The 17,486-nt window shown below is 33.4% G+C and overlaps 2 protein-coding genes and 1 long non-coding RNA gene across 3 annotated transcripts in view; 1 reads left to right on the top strand and 2 right to left on the bottom strand.

Annotated features, from left to right (window-relative positions):
• Positions 1-17,486, bottom strand: part of LOC144546670 (hevamine-A-like) — an 82,956-nt gene that overhangs the window by 57,118 nt on the left and 8,352 nt on the right. The gene's annotated exons all lie outside the window — the stretch shown is intronic.
• Positions 5,434-7,577, top strand: LOC144546797 (uncharacterized). The gene is made up of 2 exons (XR_013508880.1): positions 5,434-5,680; positions 6,795-7,577. It is a non-coding gene; the product is annotated as an uncharacterized LOC144546797 (long non-coding RNA).
• Positions 8,672-16,304, bottom strand: PKP-BETA1 (plastidic pyruvate kinase beta subunit 1). Its single transcript, XM_078295506.1, has 12 exons — positions 15,845-16,304; positions 15,209-15,499; positions 14,405-14,570; positions 13,154-13,288; positions 12,090-12,200; positions 11,824-11,912; positions 11,463-11,525; positions 10,732-10,907; positions 10,083-10,185; positions 9,605-9,753; positions 9,388-9,496; positions 8,672-9,057 (listed from the first exon to the last, which is right to left on the bottom strand). The coding sequence occupies exons 1-12, from the start codon at positions 16,073-16,075 to the stop codon at positions 8,950-8,952; spliced, it is 1,731 nt and encodes a 576-aa protein (XP_078151632.1). The 5' UTR covers positions 16,076-16,304; the 3' UTR covers positions 8,672-8,949.

Below are 17,486 nucleotides of genomic sequence, written 5' to 3'. Positions count from 1 at the left end.
TTCGATGAGTTTTAAACTTGAGTTCAAACTTAGTGAAGTTAAGAACACCGTACTTCTACTCCAATTTTGGAAGAACCTTTTTTCCAAATACAATCTCTTATCAACTTAGATGCCTTTTTGTGCTGTTGGTTTAATTTTGTTTTATCTCTTATCCGATAACCTTTATGCTTCTTTGAAAAGTAAGCATCTGATAATTATCTAAGAATTGTTATTTGCATGATTCAATTGTATTTTAAAAAATATGTCAAATGTAGTGCCTCATATAAAAAAAGACAAACCACAATTTGCTACTGAATGTTAATAAAATAATATAAAAAGGTATCAAAACCTGACTATTTGATACCGATATGTATGAAAAATTCAAAATAAGATTTAATGACTGTTTTCTGCATAAATTGCTCCAAATAAGAAATGCCTGTGAAAGTGTGAATCATTCAAAGGAGGGATAAAAAAATCAAGTCAAGTTCATTCGAAAGCCACAGTTTACCCATGAAATCATGAAAATAATAAAAAGAAGTATAAAAACCTAACCATTTGATGCCGACATGCATGAAAATTTCAAAACGAAATTAATGACTGTTTTCTGTATAAAATTGCTCCAAATATTCAATGTTAAAAAATAGAAATACCTGTGAATTATTCAAAGGAGGAATAAAAAAAAAATTAAGTTAAGTTCATTCAAAGGGTATTCAATAATTTATACAAAATTTTAGCATATGCTTTAAAATGGCCCTCCAATTTGTGAAAAGCCTTTGAACCTTCCACATTAGTTAAATAATTGTGCATGTGGCGACTGGTGGCTTTGCTGCTACACTGTTCGTTATATGACACAATAGTCTAAAATCAAGCACTAAAAAACAAATCTTGATGGAAGTTTGCTTGAAGAGTTTGAACTTTACACTCACTCCAGTAGATTTTTTTTGCATTTTTTTTCTTGATCTTCTATAATTATTTGTTACTTTTAAAGCGCCTTGAAGTGTGAGCCTTACTTTATGGACAATTATATCTCCAGTCAAATTAATGTTGGAGAAGATATTAGTATAAGACCAAAGTAAAATTTATAAAAAAAATATATTAAATTATTAAAAAAGATTAATAAGAAATTTAAAAAATTGTTCTTCTTTAATTAAATCATGATATTAACACCAAACAACTATCAATACATATTTCATTTTAAAATAACCAGGTAAAAAAGAAGCTGCACATATTTTTTAATAGAGAATCATCCAATCAGAATCAAATAGCCAAGTAAAGCTGGAAAGGCATTTTTGTTTCTTTCAAGTCTCGTGTCTTTGACCAAATTGATATTAAAAGGGTGTACATGATGGATATCAAACAATGAGTATGGAACCATGCATATCACGGGTTGTTACTGTGCTACGGCTCTATATTTGAGTTTTCAAATTCTAACGGTCGATCCGTACTGTTCATCTTGATCTCCATATTAATATGTATTTGGAGACCAAATTTTAGAAAAAATTTAGAAAATCACTTGATCTGAAAATTCTGGACCATCCAAAAACAGTGATTTTCAATCAATCTAAAAAAATAGTAAAAAAATTTCAAAAAATATAAAATTTGGTCTCCAAACACATATTAATATGGAGAACAAGATGAACGGTTCAGATCGACCATTGAGATTTCAAAACTCGAATATAGAGCCGTAGCACGGTAACAAATCATAATATGCATAGTACCATAGACTCACCCTCAAACAATTGTTAACATATTTTAGTAAAATAAATAGGAATATTTTTTTTTGTTTAAAATTATGCAAGTTTATTCAAGTAAAAAAAAAACATACAAAATTTATCTGCAACGACGTTATAAAAAAAAATGTTTATTACCCGATATTTTTTTTAATATCCAACTTTAATTATAAATTATCAAATTTATCCCTATTTTCTAGCTTTTATTAAAAATACTTAAATAGGCCACTAGGTTCATGGTTTGGAATAACGGTTTGGGATTTTTTTTTCTTTTTTTCTTTTTAGAACAAGATTTTGAAATCTTGTGGTTTGAGACAAATAATTATTTTTCAAAGTTTTTTAAAGAGAAAAAATAGAGGTCTAGCAACTATTTTTCATTAATTGACGGACGTACTTAAAAAGTTGTCACAAAAGATTGTTACTACATCTCCCTCTTGATTTATTTACCGGGTAAATTTTAGTGAAGGCCGCCCAATTCTAATTAAATTATGTCTACCGATGATAAAAAAAACTAATGTTGGTCGTTGCATGTCCATCGTTCATAAAAAACAAAACTTAAACTGAATTTTTGAGACACTAAACGACATTTTTTTTTTGCAATTTTGATTATGTCAACTGCCTGGGGATGATCCCTAAGGTAAGGTCCCAACTGTCTCGCCCCTACCCTCTTTTCCAATTGGGGTCGTACGCATAAATTTGACTTTTTTAGCCAAAGTTACGGTCGTTCAAAGTTTTTTAAAAAAAAAATGCTCCCATGCAAAAACATCGATAATGCACCGTTGCTTTATGCCTGACTTAATGACGGCAGAAGTGCATCGATGTTTCATTGCTAAAACATCGATGACGCATCCATACTCTCTTTCTCTTCTAACAAATATGCTCAGGAAATCTGCCTTTTTTTTTAAAAGATATATTCGAAATTACTCTTGTAATTCTTCTAGGACGCATTTTCAGTACATTCATTGTATGTAATTTGTGTTTTTAAATTAATTATGGTTATATTTAAGATCACAAAAAACATAATATAATATGCAATATATCTCCCTCTACATGCTCATAATTATTTTTTTCAAAAGCCTAGGAGATTATTCAAGAATTATCCATATAATTATTTTAAAATGCATTTACTATTTATTGTGTGCGTACGTTTGCTTTTTTTTTTAATGGATTACAGTTTCATTTATTATTCAAAGATCAATGAAATTACCTAAGATTTTCAATATATGTTCTTTACACGGTAATTATTATTTATTTTTTTTAATTCAAAGAGATATATCAAGAATTACATATACAAATCTTCTAAAATGTTAAAAATGTAGTTATAAAGTATTTTGTGTTTTTGTTGATGTTTTCAATAAAATATGGTTACATTTATGATTCAAAAATTCAAAAATTCAAAAATCTCCCAAACCGCAGGATTTCGTAATTTTGTTCTAAAAAAAAAAAATCCAAAAAGTCCACTAGGTTCACAATTCGGAATAAAAATTCCAAACCGTGAACCTAGTAGTTCATTTTTGGTATTTTTAATAAAAGCTAAAAAATGGATGCTTATTTGATAATTTATAATTAAAGTTGGATATTAATAAAAATGTCAGTGCATAGATCATGTCTTTTATCTTACGATCGATATTTTCTTCATCAGTAAAATTGTCAATCGATCTCAACCTCACGATCAGCAAGCAAGTACGAATCTCAATGGTTGGCTAAGATCCAACAGCCCGCATATGGTGGGAGTTGAGATTCAGTGAAGTAACTCAACTTTTGAGTTTTGGATCCGGACCGTCCAATTCTAATTCATGATAATTCATCTGAAATGAAGTGCACACATCTCAAGTAATAAATTTGAATCCCGAAGTGATCTCAAGTAATGAATTCGAATCAGACGATCATGATCCAAAACTCAAAAGTTAAGTTACTTTAGGGGATCCGAACCCGCCTGGTGGGGGAAAAGAATTATGCTATGACAATTGACAAGTCGAATTTTGCCAAAAAAAATCTTTCATTTTTTGTTAAAAATATACTTCATTGATGTAAACAGGACGTGTGAAAACGCAGATAAGAGTGAAACAATCAAAAGTCAAATAATTTTCTACTAATCTGTTTGTTGTACTTTATTAAAACAAACAATAAAAAAAACAGAATATAGGTAGGTAAGGACTGTTCTTGCAAAGGTGGGCCCCACCGGCAGGTCACTAAATATGGCGGCTATTGGCCAGACGATGCCGAGTGGGGATCTGACGCCAGAGATGGCGTCAGGACACGTGTCTCCTGGATATTGGTTCTTCGCGTTTCCGTAACGCTTTTGTTTCGCCTCATAATTGCCGCGTCGTTGGGACCCACGTCGGATGCAACAGCGCAGACGGTGGCGAGTCGGCACCTCTATTTTGATCTCCTGCGGCTCTGCACCTTTTTTTTAGTGATTTATTTTGCTTTATGGGGTGGTTGAATTGTATAAGCAATAAAGAGTATATCTATGATTTTATTGCGAAAGAATAAATATATATCGTATTGAGAAACATAAATTTTCTTGATTTGGAGTAAACATCTTTGAAATTTTTTATTTACATGATTTTCCTATAAAATTTTATATTTATGACAATTAAACTTTTGACTCTCTGTATTCTATCTAAAGCAGTGTTCTAAATAGCTAGCTATAGTTACGCTATAGCTTTTTCAGGCCCTAAAAGCTATGGCGCTATGGGCGATATATAGCTAGCCACTTAGTGCAATCGCTTATTTTTTTTAACTGTACCGTTATACCGCTATAGTTGCTATTTAAACCATTGATCTAAAGAGATGATATTTGTGATTATTTTTGTGAGAACATGTCACATGTGTCTTCATATTAATTTTCGCATTTGCTAAAACAAGCAAATGCGAAAGATGTATTAACTATTGTACAGAAGAGAGAAAAAATATGTGACTGCGATAAGTATGCTTGTAATTTGTTTTTGTAATTTGCAATGCTATTTAACATTTTTAGTAAATATAAAACTAGAATGATAATATAGATAGTAACTATGGATCAATGCTTATTGATGTATAGAATATTCAATCATTTAGTTTCGTTATTTAAAAGCTTGAATAGTAATTAGTAATTGAGATTAATTTCATTCTCTCCGATTTTACAAAATCTCAGACATTGAATCTCTCTTATTATCGTATTAATGATGTCCTAAATCTTCTAATAATAAAACAAGGATTGTTATATTACATTAAAATTCAAACCAAATATAAGATAACTAATAGTTTTTTTTTTACTTTTTCCTTTTAAATTCAAACAAATTCGAAGATATCAAAAATTAACAATTCATTATATTTCTTCAATGCTTAAAAAAAGAAATAGAAGCTCTAAACAATATAAAAAAAATCTTATGTATTATATCATATATATTTTTTAGCATGTTTAAAATCTTACTAATTGTAGGAATAACATGCTATATATCTCATATTATTCGTGAAAAATTATGAAGCAGTTTTTGTTTATTATTTTGCCAAAATATTAATATTATGACATATTATTCATGTTACAAATTATATTCAAATTATTTCTATTTTACATCCAAATCACAGTTTTTGGAATATGTTGAATTAACTGAACTCGTTACTATGCTTCCAGTTCAGCCACTTTATAATGTGCACATAGAAAAGAATAAATAATTAGCCACGAAGGATCTGAAACATCCAACGTGCTCGACTGTCTTTTATTCTCTCGCTCCAATATGTCTTTCTTACTAAATCCTCCCTAGTATTTCACAATATTTGTATCCACACCTTCTTATAACTTCTCTTATTTGCCTGTTCCCGTCCCCAATTTTTCACGTCTCCCATATCTCCGCCTCCCTCTCTCTCTCTCGCGCGCGCGCGCCTCCTCTCTTCCCATCCTCCTCGAGGGTATACATGTTCTAAAACCCCAGCTAGACGCTTTTACAGGATCCCGTTTCTAACGATTGTAAAAGTGGAGATCCAAGGTGAGTTTATCTTCTGATTTGAAGTTGTTGAATTTATTTACTTTTTTCTCGCTTTCTCCGCTAGGATTTGTATGTATTTTCTCTGTCTCCTCAGCGAGAGCAGTTCTTTTGGTCATCTTATTCTGGTACTTGTAGTTTAGAATTAATTGGTAATTAAGTGCTTATTTATTTTTCTGGGTTTTATTCTAAAATCCCCGATTTTGAAGCCGAATTTGGTTTCTGGGTTCATTTGTCAATCCTCTGCTGGAGTTATCTCGATTCTCGTGTTTAGATCTTAATTTTGTGATCTAAGATTTATTTGATCAATGGATTTGGTTAGCTACTTCTTAATTCATTGTGATTAGTATATAGCTTTACAGGTCTAGTACAGGTCAACTTTTGGTCTATATATTTTAGTTCGTTTCTTGCTTTGCCCTAGTTATAAATCAATGTTATTTTGATTTAATTTATATTTTAGGCAAGTTTTGCGAAATGAAAAGTTAATTATGTAAAAGTTGTATTAATATCAGTTTACTTGAGTCGGTTGGTTTTAATTAGGAGCCAGAGTATAAATCCTCTATCTACCTTGCATAAATTAGGATAAGGTTACTGAATCCCAATGCATGAATTATAGTTCTAGACGACAAATTGGCTAAAAAAATTTTGGTCTCCCAGAAATTATGTATTGGATATTAAATTATTAATTTCCATTTTTGTCCTAAGTCGCCACATTGATTGAGCTGCTTTAAATATATTTATATTTTTAGAAAGGGTGTATAAAACTCACACGTACAAGGAATGGCTGATTCCGAGCACATGTTGCGTGCGTTGTTTGTATTTTTCTTTGTATATACCATATTTTTCTTCTAGTTCCTTAGATTAATAAATAGCACCATATAACACACATTTCATCATAAAAGAAGCCTGAAAAACATATTCGTGGGCACCAAATAAATGCTCCCTTTACATTGCATTTTCATCTTTGGGGAATAAAGCTAGTGGAATGAAAACATTCACTACTAGCCACTTCAATTTTCCTTTTCAAGTGCAAAATCCTTTCTGACATTCACCAAAGAAAATTAGAAAAATTTGTAAACTGTATCTGAGAATCAATTTACTTTTCATAAATTTGAAGGTAATTCAAATGGACCGGCATGACACCTCTGGATTTGTCAGTGGAGGCACCTCTCTCAACCTCTGAACCTAACATAGCAATAATTTTTTTTTTAACAGTGTTGTGCCCATTGAATGGATAAATATTCCTCTACCAATCTAGAAATTACTCTCTTTGGTAATTCGCCTCTCTTCGATCATGAATAAATCTCCGGAAAAATCAGTTTCCTGCTCTTCTGGACTGACAATTCGTCAGAAGCGTAATTCAAGCAACAAACTGAAGGTCTTAAAAGGAGACTCCAGGCCTTGCAAAACAAGAACAATATATTATTGCAAAGAGCTTCTAGAAGATGCCTGTGTGCGTGGTGGCGCGGCATTTAGGCCTGAAACGGGTAAAGAGGGTCGGGTTCATGGAGGCATGTCCTTGTTAGAGGCTGCACTGAAGGCTGAGAAAGAGGGTTTGTTTGGTGCAGACGGTTATGTGTACGACCCAAGCCCGTTAGAGAGCAGTTTGGCTTCAGTTTCGGTCTCTGGCACTGAAAAAAGAGTTCATGGTGGAAATTTGTTGGCATTGTTGGCCGGCAATGGTGGTCATGATGGATTCAGGAATTAGGGTTGGCAAATTTTTATTTTTCTTTTCTCCTTTTGTTTTGGCATTGTGACAATGGTTAAATGTCATAAGAAGGGTAATGCAAGAGACTCAGTATAAACTTGGATGGTTTTTGTGCTCACTGATTGGATCATGTTGAGAATGTTTTGTATATGATACTTGATTTAATCATAATAGGTTGAGGTTTGTGCGTAATGTTTAATTCCTTTGTAACTTAGAAATGTTCCTTGTTAGAGGTGGCACTAAAATAAATGAGGCGATGCCAGTTTGTTTGTGTTGCGATGTTGGTTTTTTCTTATATAGAGCGTTTTTGTACTGCTGGGCTTTTCTTTCTTTCTTTTTTTCCTTTTTCAGGATATTACATTTGGATGTAATAAAAAAGTTTTGATCCGTAATGTATTCAGAATTGTTCTCGAATGAAATTCATGAGCCTCTAAAAAAGAAAGTTAAACATACAAACTGACTATATTGTAAAATACCAGGAAGATGTCTATAAATAATTAAATACAGTGTCATTCAGTTTTCCTTGTTTCCAAACTATGAAATAGTATTTAAGGATAAGTTTGGATGGAAGATAGAATAGTTAGAATGGTGAAATTTAAAAATAGCAAATGAGAACAGAAAAATAAATAGTGATTTTTATATTAGTATAAAAATAGTGCTATTCGTATTAGTACATTTGAAATAATGAATAGTTATAATCGATAAATAATAGTGTTAACAATATGATAATTAAGAGAAAAGATAGGTAAATGGGATCTCAAATAAATTGTTACGACGTGAAAATAACAGAAGTAGTGTTAATTTTATAATTTCACGATTGTATTAGCGGAAATTCGATAAGTAAACATTTTTTTTCTCTTCACACTTTCAAATAGTAGTTATTCCAATATTTACAAGGAATAGAGAATAGCAACTATTCTAACTATTCTTAATAGCACACATATTGTTTGGATGCATATTACAATGGGGTTCAATGTTTTTATTACAAACTGAAACAATTTTCAAAGATGGGGAACAGGAAATTGAGTGACCCCAGCAAAAACCAGTATCAGCTCAATACATTCCAGGTGTATCTATTATTAAAAACGTGTGTTGCAGAGAATTCTGTACTAATATTCACTTTTCCTTTTACAATTAAGAGATCTTCGCCAAGCACTGTGTAGCACAGTGGCTGAGGCATAAAAAAAAAAAAAAAAAAATTAAGAGATCTTCAGACCTTTTGATACAAAAGATCTCAGAGCCATCTTGCCAACACAAAAGTAGTCTTTGAAGACTATTGATACAAATTGTTAAAACTTATCATCACAAGAGCAAAAATAAATAATTGCTTCAATTATTAACTACAATGTTAAGAGTTGCCAAAACATAGGAAAATAATAACATAAATAAACAAAAAATAAAAAAACGAACAATGCCAAAACACAACTAACACCACCTGTTCTTAGATGACTACAATGAGCAAACAATAAAACCTACAGGCTTAACCCCTCTTCGTCAGAAATAGTCACTTTGCCTTGCACTGTTAGATAATACCTTATAGGCTTTATACCTAACCACGGTTTATTTAGACCTTCCTAACCTGAATATTATGAGTTGATTGCGACCTCCAAATCGGTTGTCTGCCACTTTGAAGAAGAGCCACTTCCTCTCCTTCTTTCACCATACCATGTTTCTGAGTAATATAGTTAACAGAATAATCTCTTATATTTTATTCAAAGTTTCAAACCGATAATTTGCACCAAAGGAAAATCCACTGTATTTGCAGGTTGATTTGGCAATGCTGTTACATAACCACGGTAAATTCCATTATTTGTTTGTTTTCTTGTTCTGAGCTAAATTACATAATTGTTAAATAGAGGATAACTAGGGTTTTATTACACCATTAAAGGTTAATTAGGCTCAATTGAAAAACTGAGATTAACTCCATAACTGAGAATTGACAATAGCTAGATTGCATAATTTATGCTCCTTTAAACTATAAATAAAGGGAAAGTCAAGTTACCAGAAGGTGTGATAAGGCCTCAGAAAAGCTTTCCTCGGCATCTTTAGCGAAGTTCATATAGATTGGGCACACGCCTTGGTATAAGGCCAATCTCTGTCTCACTCTCTCACTACAGAAACAAATAAATGTTAACAGCCAAATAAATGTATATAACAATTTATTGAACAAGCTGGTCAACACAAAAAAAAGTACAATAACATTAATTGTAATAGCTTACTCGTTGGTGAAGGCAAAAATGGTGCCAGATGGACGATAGTGGCTGAGTAGAATGGCCATGAAACCGGTACGAGTAAATACCACAATTGATGTGCCAAGAGTGTTTGCCATCATTGTAGCATGGTACGCGAACATCTCACTCATGTGCATCTTAAAAGGTGGAAAAATACAATCAAAAAGAGAGGAAATTTTAGGATGGCCCTCCAGAAGGTTTTTGTGGCCTTGAAAAAACAAGAAAATAGCTTAGGAAAAAAGAGAGGATATGGGGCTTGTGTGTACTCCATTCTTTTATTTAATTACTTTTTTCAGAATTAAGTTCTTAAGAATTAAAAAAAAAGGAGAAATGTAAACAAATCATGTTGTTTTTTTCTGACAAGCAACGGTTGCATGCCTAACATGTCTGTAGGAACTTTTTTTTTAATCAAAAAAGAATGTCATAAATGACAGAGATAAGGGCAGAGATGAATAATTTTCAAAACCTTGAAAGCCTGACCGAGGTTTTCAGGTTTCTCTCCACCGACAACAGTTGCCTCAGTGCGTAAAGCTACAGTATGCATCACCTTAACAGCTTTCAATGGGTATCTGTAAAATACCAGTAAAAAGATACTAAATAGATAGCAACTTATGTTATTCTCTTTTGGCCAGCTCATTGCTTACAGATCAGGTCAAAATTTACATTAAGCAGTAGACAGCTCAAGCTGAATTACATGTCTTATAAATTCCCGATGAATTGAGTTAGAGTTGAAACTAGATAGGGTTAAATTAGGGTCCTTCATAGTAATTGGGTAATTACCATCACAGCTATAATTTAATGTACCCAGAAATTCAAAACCTTTGTTAATTAACCAGTTGTTCTGAAAATCAACGGTAATAGAAAGTTTAGCATATTATCAATGGTCCCTGTGGATGGTGTATTTTCCATTTTATGGAGTTTCAGAAGTAACTCTTGTAATCTCTCACAGTGCAATTTAAACAGCATTTTAAGACAATTATGTCGGACTAAGCTAGGAATTTTTCAACATAACAAGAAACTTGAGTTCTTTTTCCTTTTACAAATATATATGTTTTATTCTCTAGTCTTAAAGAAAAATAGAACTGACGAACTTAACTAAAGCAAGTTGCACTTACTTTCCATGAGCAGTCTCACCAGAAAGCATAACAGCATCAGAACCTTCACGTACAGCAATGGCTATATCTGACACCTCAGCACGAGTTGGGGTTGGGTGCACTATCATGCTCTCTAACATGTTTGTAGCTACAATCACAGCTTTTCCCATGCTTCTGCACTTATTTATTATCTCCTCCTGCACATGTACGTATGCACTTATATGTCCACGTGTAACAACTAACAAATCATAACCAAAGACTGATTATTGAGTGAGGCTACGGTACTACGCATAGTGAATATTACCATTCAACATGATCTCCTTATCAAATTTACATTTTTTAGAAATTTTTTACTATTTTTTTAGATAGGTAGAAAACTACTTTTGAATGGTCTAGAATCTTTAGATAAGTGATTTTCTACCTATTTTAAAAAAACAGTAAAAAAATTCTAAAAAATGTAAAATTTAGTCCGCAAATACATTTTCATATGGAGATCATGCTGAGTGGTTCAGATTGACTATTTGAACTTTGAAAACAACAATATTGATCCGTAGTACAGACCAAGATCTGCTGAGCGTAGTGCCATAGCCTCACTCATGATTATTTACATGCAAAAAGGAAAAAAAAAAAAAAATACTCCAGGAGTCTTTTATCCCTATAACATACAGGAGAGATTATAGTATTGTGATTTCTTTCTTTATACCAAGAGTCGCTTATTGCATATCACTTAATGATTAAAAGCAAGCAGGTACCTGAAGGAGAGGAACTTCCTCAATAGGGAGCTCAGCACCAAGGTCGCCTCTAGCTACCATAGCCTACAAATGACAAATGATAATGTTTTAATTAGAGAAGACAAATGACAAAGAAAAAACTATATGATGACAGATATAATGGCTAGTTGAGGGATGATGATACTAATATCCCAATTCATACCACTCAAGTGTTGTGTGGTGTCCTGTAATAGGATAGAAGAATTAATGCATATGAGCAGATTACCATAGCACCCCCCCCCCCCCCCCCTTTTTCAGATGGTGTAGTTTACAGATTCTGCACGATGTCATATGTCGATACTGTTTGGGCTATGTACGTATGCCTCTAATGCAAAATGCTTACCCCATCAGATGCAGTAATGATGGAATGCAAATTAGGGATTGAATCAGCACTCTCAATCTTCACAATGACATGAATGTCTGCATTACGACCTGAAGGGGAAATAATGGAAAGAAGTTGTAAAATAAATAAAAATGAAACAGGAAGGATTGAAACAAATTTACCCACCAAAGAAAGAACCAAATGAAATCTAGTAAGAGTAGGTTGAGATGTCCAAACAAAATATTATTATAAAGGAAAAATATGTCATTAACAATCTGTACACTTACTTTTGAGGTAGTCCTTCAGTTCATGTACAACATTTGCATCCTTCACAAAAGATACAGCATAAAAGTCCACTTGATTATCTACTCCAAATTTAATGTCATCCCAATCCTTATCTGCAATGGAAGAGATTAATTACTATAAAGTATAAAATCAAATGAGCCACACACATGGCGACTCCCAACCCATATATATTTTTGCTTAGAAGCCGCATATGGTTTTAACCAAGCTACTGAAGATTACCCTATGATTTTTTTGTGGTTGGTTCCACATATTCAATAAGAAGCCATACAACAAAGTGAAATATTTAGCTTTGGGAAAAGGGATCAAACTTTAGGGAGAGTTTAGTCACCAAAAGGATCGTGATCACTGAGCTTAACCTCAAATTGGTTGGACCAGCTTCAAACAACAAATTCAAACCACTGATCTTGATGTACTTCACCAGCCAAGCATTTACATTCTAAATATATAATTCTTTCAGTAACGTTTGGACATCATCAAGAGTTTGAAAACTGAAGGTTAAGAAGTTAATTTTTGATGTGTTCATTTTCTTAACAATTTTCAACATCTTGATCTGACCCAGATATATACAAACTTCAAAAAAAATTGCTGTTTGAAGCTGAACCAACAGATTTTGAGGTTAAGCTCACAACCTCGATAATAATCAATTAACAAAACATAAGATTCAAACAACAAATTCAAACTAATGATCTTGATGTACTTCACCAGCCAAGCATTTACATTCTAAATTTATAATTCTTTCAGTAACTTTTGGACATCATCAAGAGTTTGAAAACTGAAGGTTAAGAAGTTGATTTTTGGTGTGTTCATTTTCTTAACAATTTTCAACATCTTGATCTGACCCAGATAAATACAAACTTGAAATAAAAATTGCTGTTTGAAGCTGAACCGACAGATTTTGAGGTTAAGTTCACAACCTCGATAATAATCAATTAACAAAACATAAGATCAGTGGGCTAGATACAAATATTCATTAAAAATGCAATGATTGTTAGATACCTCTAAAAAGAGCAGCTCAAGAAAAATTCTAAATTATTGCAATTTTTACCAGTGATGGAAGGCAGTGTTGCACTCTTTCCACGCACATTCAAATGGCGTCTAGACTTCAGCTCACCTCCATCAACAACCTCACATTTTACTGAATCAGCAGTCTTTGACTTGACCACAAGGGACATCATTCCTCCTAAAGTATCAAAATTCATTCAAGCTGTGGTTAAATTATAATAAAAAAAAATACTTGATTTGACACATTTCCAAAACTCCCATTGTCATATACACAGGCATACCTGAACCCTAGCAACTAGGGGTGTCACCGGGTACGATACGGGTCGGGTGGAAGCATGTTCATACCCACACCCATTATACAACAACAACAACAACCAGGCCTTTAGTCCCAAACAAGTTGGGGTAGGCTAGAAATGAAAGCCAATCACAATACCCGTATCCATTATGACAACGAAAAAATCTTTACCATTACCTGTACCCAATAAGCTAAAGAAAAAGAAAATCTTACCCTTACCAATCTTTTCGAATAAGGTACGGGTAGGGTAAACGGATAAAAAGGTGTCATTGACATCCCGATTTGTGCTTTCGGTATTATATTTTTGAAAGCAAGAAAAAGGAAGAAAAATGAATAATGAATACAACTAATTTGTATTATGGAAATTTGGTAAAGTACAAAACTTTATCGTATCATGTATCATCTCCATATAAATATATTTATATATATAATTTTATTTTTAATAATTAACCTATAGGGTAACGGGTAAGAAATGGTCATTACCCGACACTTACCCGTTATGCTAACGAAAAAAAAACTTTACCCTTACCCGTACCCGATAAGTTAACGGGAAAAAAAAAAACTCATCCATACCCGTCTTATCAAATATGGTACGGGTCAGGTAAATGGATAAAAGGGTGCCATTGACACCCCTACTGGCAACCCTAAAACAGACCAAGAACCAAATCTGACCCCTAGACCAGAATCTACAACGTGATTTAACAAAAAAACAAAGATAATAATAAGTTTAAAAAGAAAAATCAAATGCACCTCCAGATCAGGTTCTAATAAGATAAACTAACATGACCAGATGATGGAACCTGAATAGCTTGAAAACCTAACAGGAGTTGAACTTAACTTGGTACGGCTCAACTAAAAAAATAACACCAAAATCCAAGACCCAAAACCTAAAATTGACCTGAACCTAAATGGTCTCACTGAAAAGAACTACCATGAGTTGAGTTTTAATATACCCAAACAAGAAAAATAAATATAGGTGTTTTTATATTTTCCATTTACCGTCAACAAGGAGCATGTCACCATCTTCTACATCATTGACAAAATCATCATAATTGACACTGACACATGTGTCAGTGCCAACTCCTCTCTTTATTGTAAAAGTGAATTCTTGGCCAGTCTCGAGATTTATCGGCTCTGGTAAATCACCACTTCTCACCTCTGGCCCCTGAGGTAAACAATATAGCATACAGAACAAAATCAAATGAGATTTCCCTCCTTGTTGGAAAGGTAATATTTTATGTACCACAATCTAAGTTGTGTGATATAAACGTAATCAAACACAATAGCCTTAAACTTGTCCTGTATGAACACCTGTACTTCTGATGGGTATTTTGAAGCAGGCAAAATGTATATATTATTTTTAGTTTTTCATTTCTTAGTGTTTGTGTTTGTGCACTGCCATGCTTTGTGTGTGGAAGAAGGTTTAACACGGAACAATAGCTGTTTCTAATCCGAGGCATTATCCTCAGATTTTTGGCATAACTGTTGATTACTCAGAACTTATTACTCCTTAAATGGGATAATTACATACTAAAATCTTAAAGACAAGAGAAAAGAATCCAGCCACAAAAAAGTTGGGTAAACCGCCCTTAGTGTACCTTTTGGTCCCAGAAGTTGTTTCCCCTTTTATAGACCGGGAAAATTTATATCAGTATACATTTTTTTAATTGTTTAATATGTTAGCAGTGTTTGGACAATTTCCTATTTTCCTTTTGTTTGTGTCGGCCCTTATCAATTCACTAAACAAGAATAATATTAGCATGATCAGTAAGAAGTACAAATAAAGTAAGGCATAAGATAAACCTTGGTATCAAGCATAATTGCAATGACATTATCCTTTGTCTGGGCATTATACTCCTTGACCAGGTCAATGACCTTCTGGTGGGAGGCATGGTCCCCATGGGACATGTTGAGGCGGGCCACATTCATGCCGGCCTCAGCAAGTTGCCAGATCATTTCCTTAGTATTAGTTGAGGGGCCAATGGTGCAAATTATCTTTGTCTTGCGCCTCACATTTGGCTTTGGAAAGACACCACTGTTGAAAGTTGTCCCCAGCTGTTGGATTGTTTTCAAGTGCTGGAAATTCTCTTCCTCCTGCTCAAAAATTTTTTAGTTAACTTTAAAATCGCTAAATTATTTGTTTTGAAGCCTTATCCAATTCCAAAATGTAATGCAAATGCTGATTCAATTTTGAAAAGTAAAAATCCAAATCTATTATGGCCGTCATCAGAAAGACAGAAGTAACTACAATATTCAAACTAGTACCACAACTATCACTCAATTTGAAGAATTAGCTTATGAACTAAAACCTCTGGTCTTCTTCTACCAACTTTACAGAATATTAAGCTTGCATCAATCTGTATGGCCTCGACTTACAGATTAACACCAATCCAAAATGCAATGAACCGAAACAGAGAAGAAGATAAACAAATAAGCAACCTTGATGGAATCCTCAGGCGACACAGGAACAACCTCAGTTTCAGCCGGAGGTGGCTTGCTGATAACCGCCTCAACTCGCAAAGCACGGGCACTGCCTCTACACCTCCGCCACCCCTTCTCGGCGTAAGATCTCGCCGAGAACTTCTTCAAAGAACCAACCCCTCTTCTCTGAGCAACAGATGCGGTGCTCAGACCAGAGAGAAACGCTGTGTCCGCCACCACCTGAGCCATCTCCGTCGCTTGAGATTAGATAAAGAACTAGCGTTGTAAGCTTACAAGAGGAAATCGAAAGGTAGCTTAGCGGCGAGGTTGAGCGCTCCTCGTTCGTATCGAACAGGAGAGGTTTTTCTCTCGCTCGCTGTCTTACTACCCTCGTACTCTCCGTCTGCTTAAACCTACTACGATAAGTATAATTACGTAATTAGATCTTTGTCTTTCATTTAATCACGCAATTGCCACCAGATGGCGACAAAATTTCAAGATCTGTATGCTGTGACGGCTGGCATTTGGATACCCTGAAGTAACTCAAATGTTAAGTTCATATGAGGACCGTCCGATCTGATTTAGCACGAATATTAAAGTGCCCTTGCATTTCACCTGGGGCCGGATTGGCTCTGATTATGATTGGACGATCCGAATTTAAACTCAAATTTTGAGTTACTTTATGAGATCTGAACTCGTGCCCCTATGCTAGTGGAACGAGAATTTTTTATTCATAGTAATTATAAAATTCAGATATACAGAAACAGATAGAGTACCTTGTTTTCAATCAATATAATAAAATCGTCAACACGGATTACGATCTACATTTCACAATCCACTTTTTTTTTCTTTTTCATTGCAAAAAAGAAAAAAAAAAAGAAAGATCGTGAGCATTGTCTTATATTCATAAAATGTGAATCGTAATCTGTGCTGACGATCTTATTATATTGATTGAAAACGAAGTACTCCATCTGTTTCCATAGATCTCAATTTTATAATTACTATGAATAAAAAGTTCTCATTAATCTATTGGCTGTCTTACATCTATTGGCGGTCTTACATATGGTGTAGATCTGCTTTAATCTTCACATAATAGGTCATAAGAGCATCTCCAACAGTGATTGCTTATGGATTGCTTATGCTGATGTGTCAATTGTTTTTGTAATTGCTGGGTTGTATGGCTATTGCTTATTTAGCAATTGTTGGAAAAAATTGCTTAATAAGAAATCTTTTTCTAAAGATGAGTTGGTCAAATGTTTAATTCTTATTGGCCAAGTGTTTAATTATCAATTGTTTGGTTGATTGTACCAATGTAGGAGTGAATTGCTTAATTTCTAAAATTTTCATAATTGTTATTTAACAATTAATTTCAATTGTTGGATTGGAGATGCTCTAAGTGGCTCTACGTTGAATCGAGATATATTCAATCGCGACCGTCTAGAGATCCACCGTATCATTTAGGTAATATTCGGTGGTGTTTGATTGATGTTTAAAATTAAGAACTTCTAATTATTTATAATTTAGGTGAAGGGATTAATTAAAGTTATGACTTCAGTAAATTTATAATTGATTAAAACTTGTGACTTGAGTTAATTTGTTGTCTTTTTACATGCAATCTTAATTGGAGATAAATTTAAAAATAAAATGACCTGGTGAAAAA

The sequence above is a fragment of the Carex rostrata genome, chromosome 30, assembly GCF_964058835.1.
Source record: "Carex rostrata chromosome 30, lpCarRost1.2, whole genome shotgun sequence".
Taxonomy (NCBI): Eukaryota; Viridiplantae; Streptophyta; class Magnoliopsida; order Poales; family Cyperaceae; genus Carex; species Carex rostrata.
The sequence above is the reverse complement of the archived record's forward strand: the minus strand, read 5'-3'. Positions and strand labels throughout refer to the sequence as shown.

What these genes read in the sequence shown, in the direction of transcription:
- PKP-BETA1 (XM_078295506.1), bottom strand. Translation starts at nt 16,075, where the DNA reads ATGGCTCAGGTGGTGGCGGACACAGCGTTTCTCTCTGGTCTGAGCACC. An exon ending in AACACTGCCTTCCATCACTG is followed by an intron (nt 12,201 to 13,153) that starts GTAAAAATTGCA and finishes CTTCCATTGCAG; the next exon opens with ATAAGGATTGGGATGACATT. An exon ending in ACCTCGGTCAGGCTTTCAAG is followed by an intron (nt 9,754 to 10,082) that starts GTTTTGAAAATT and finishes CCACCTTTTAAG; the next exon opens with ATGCACATGAGTGAGATGTT.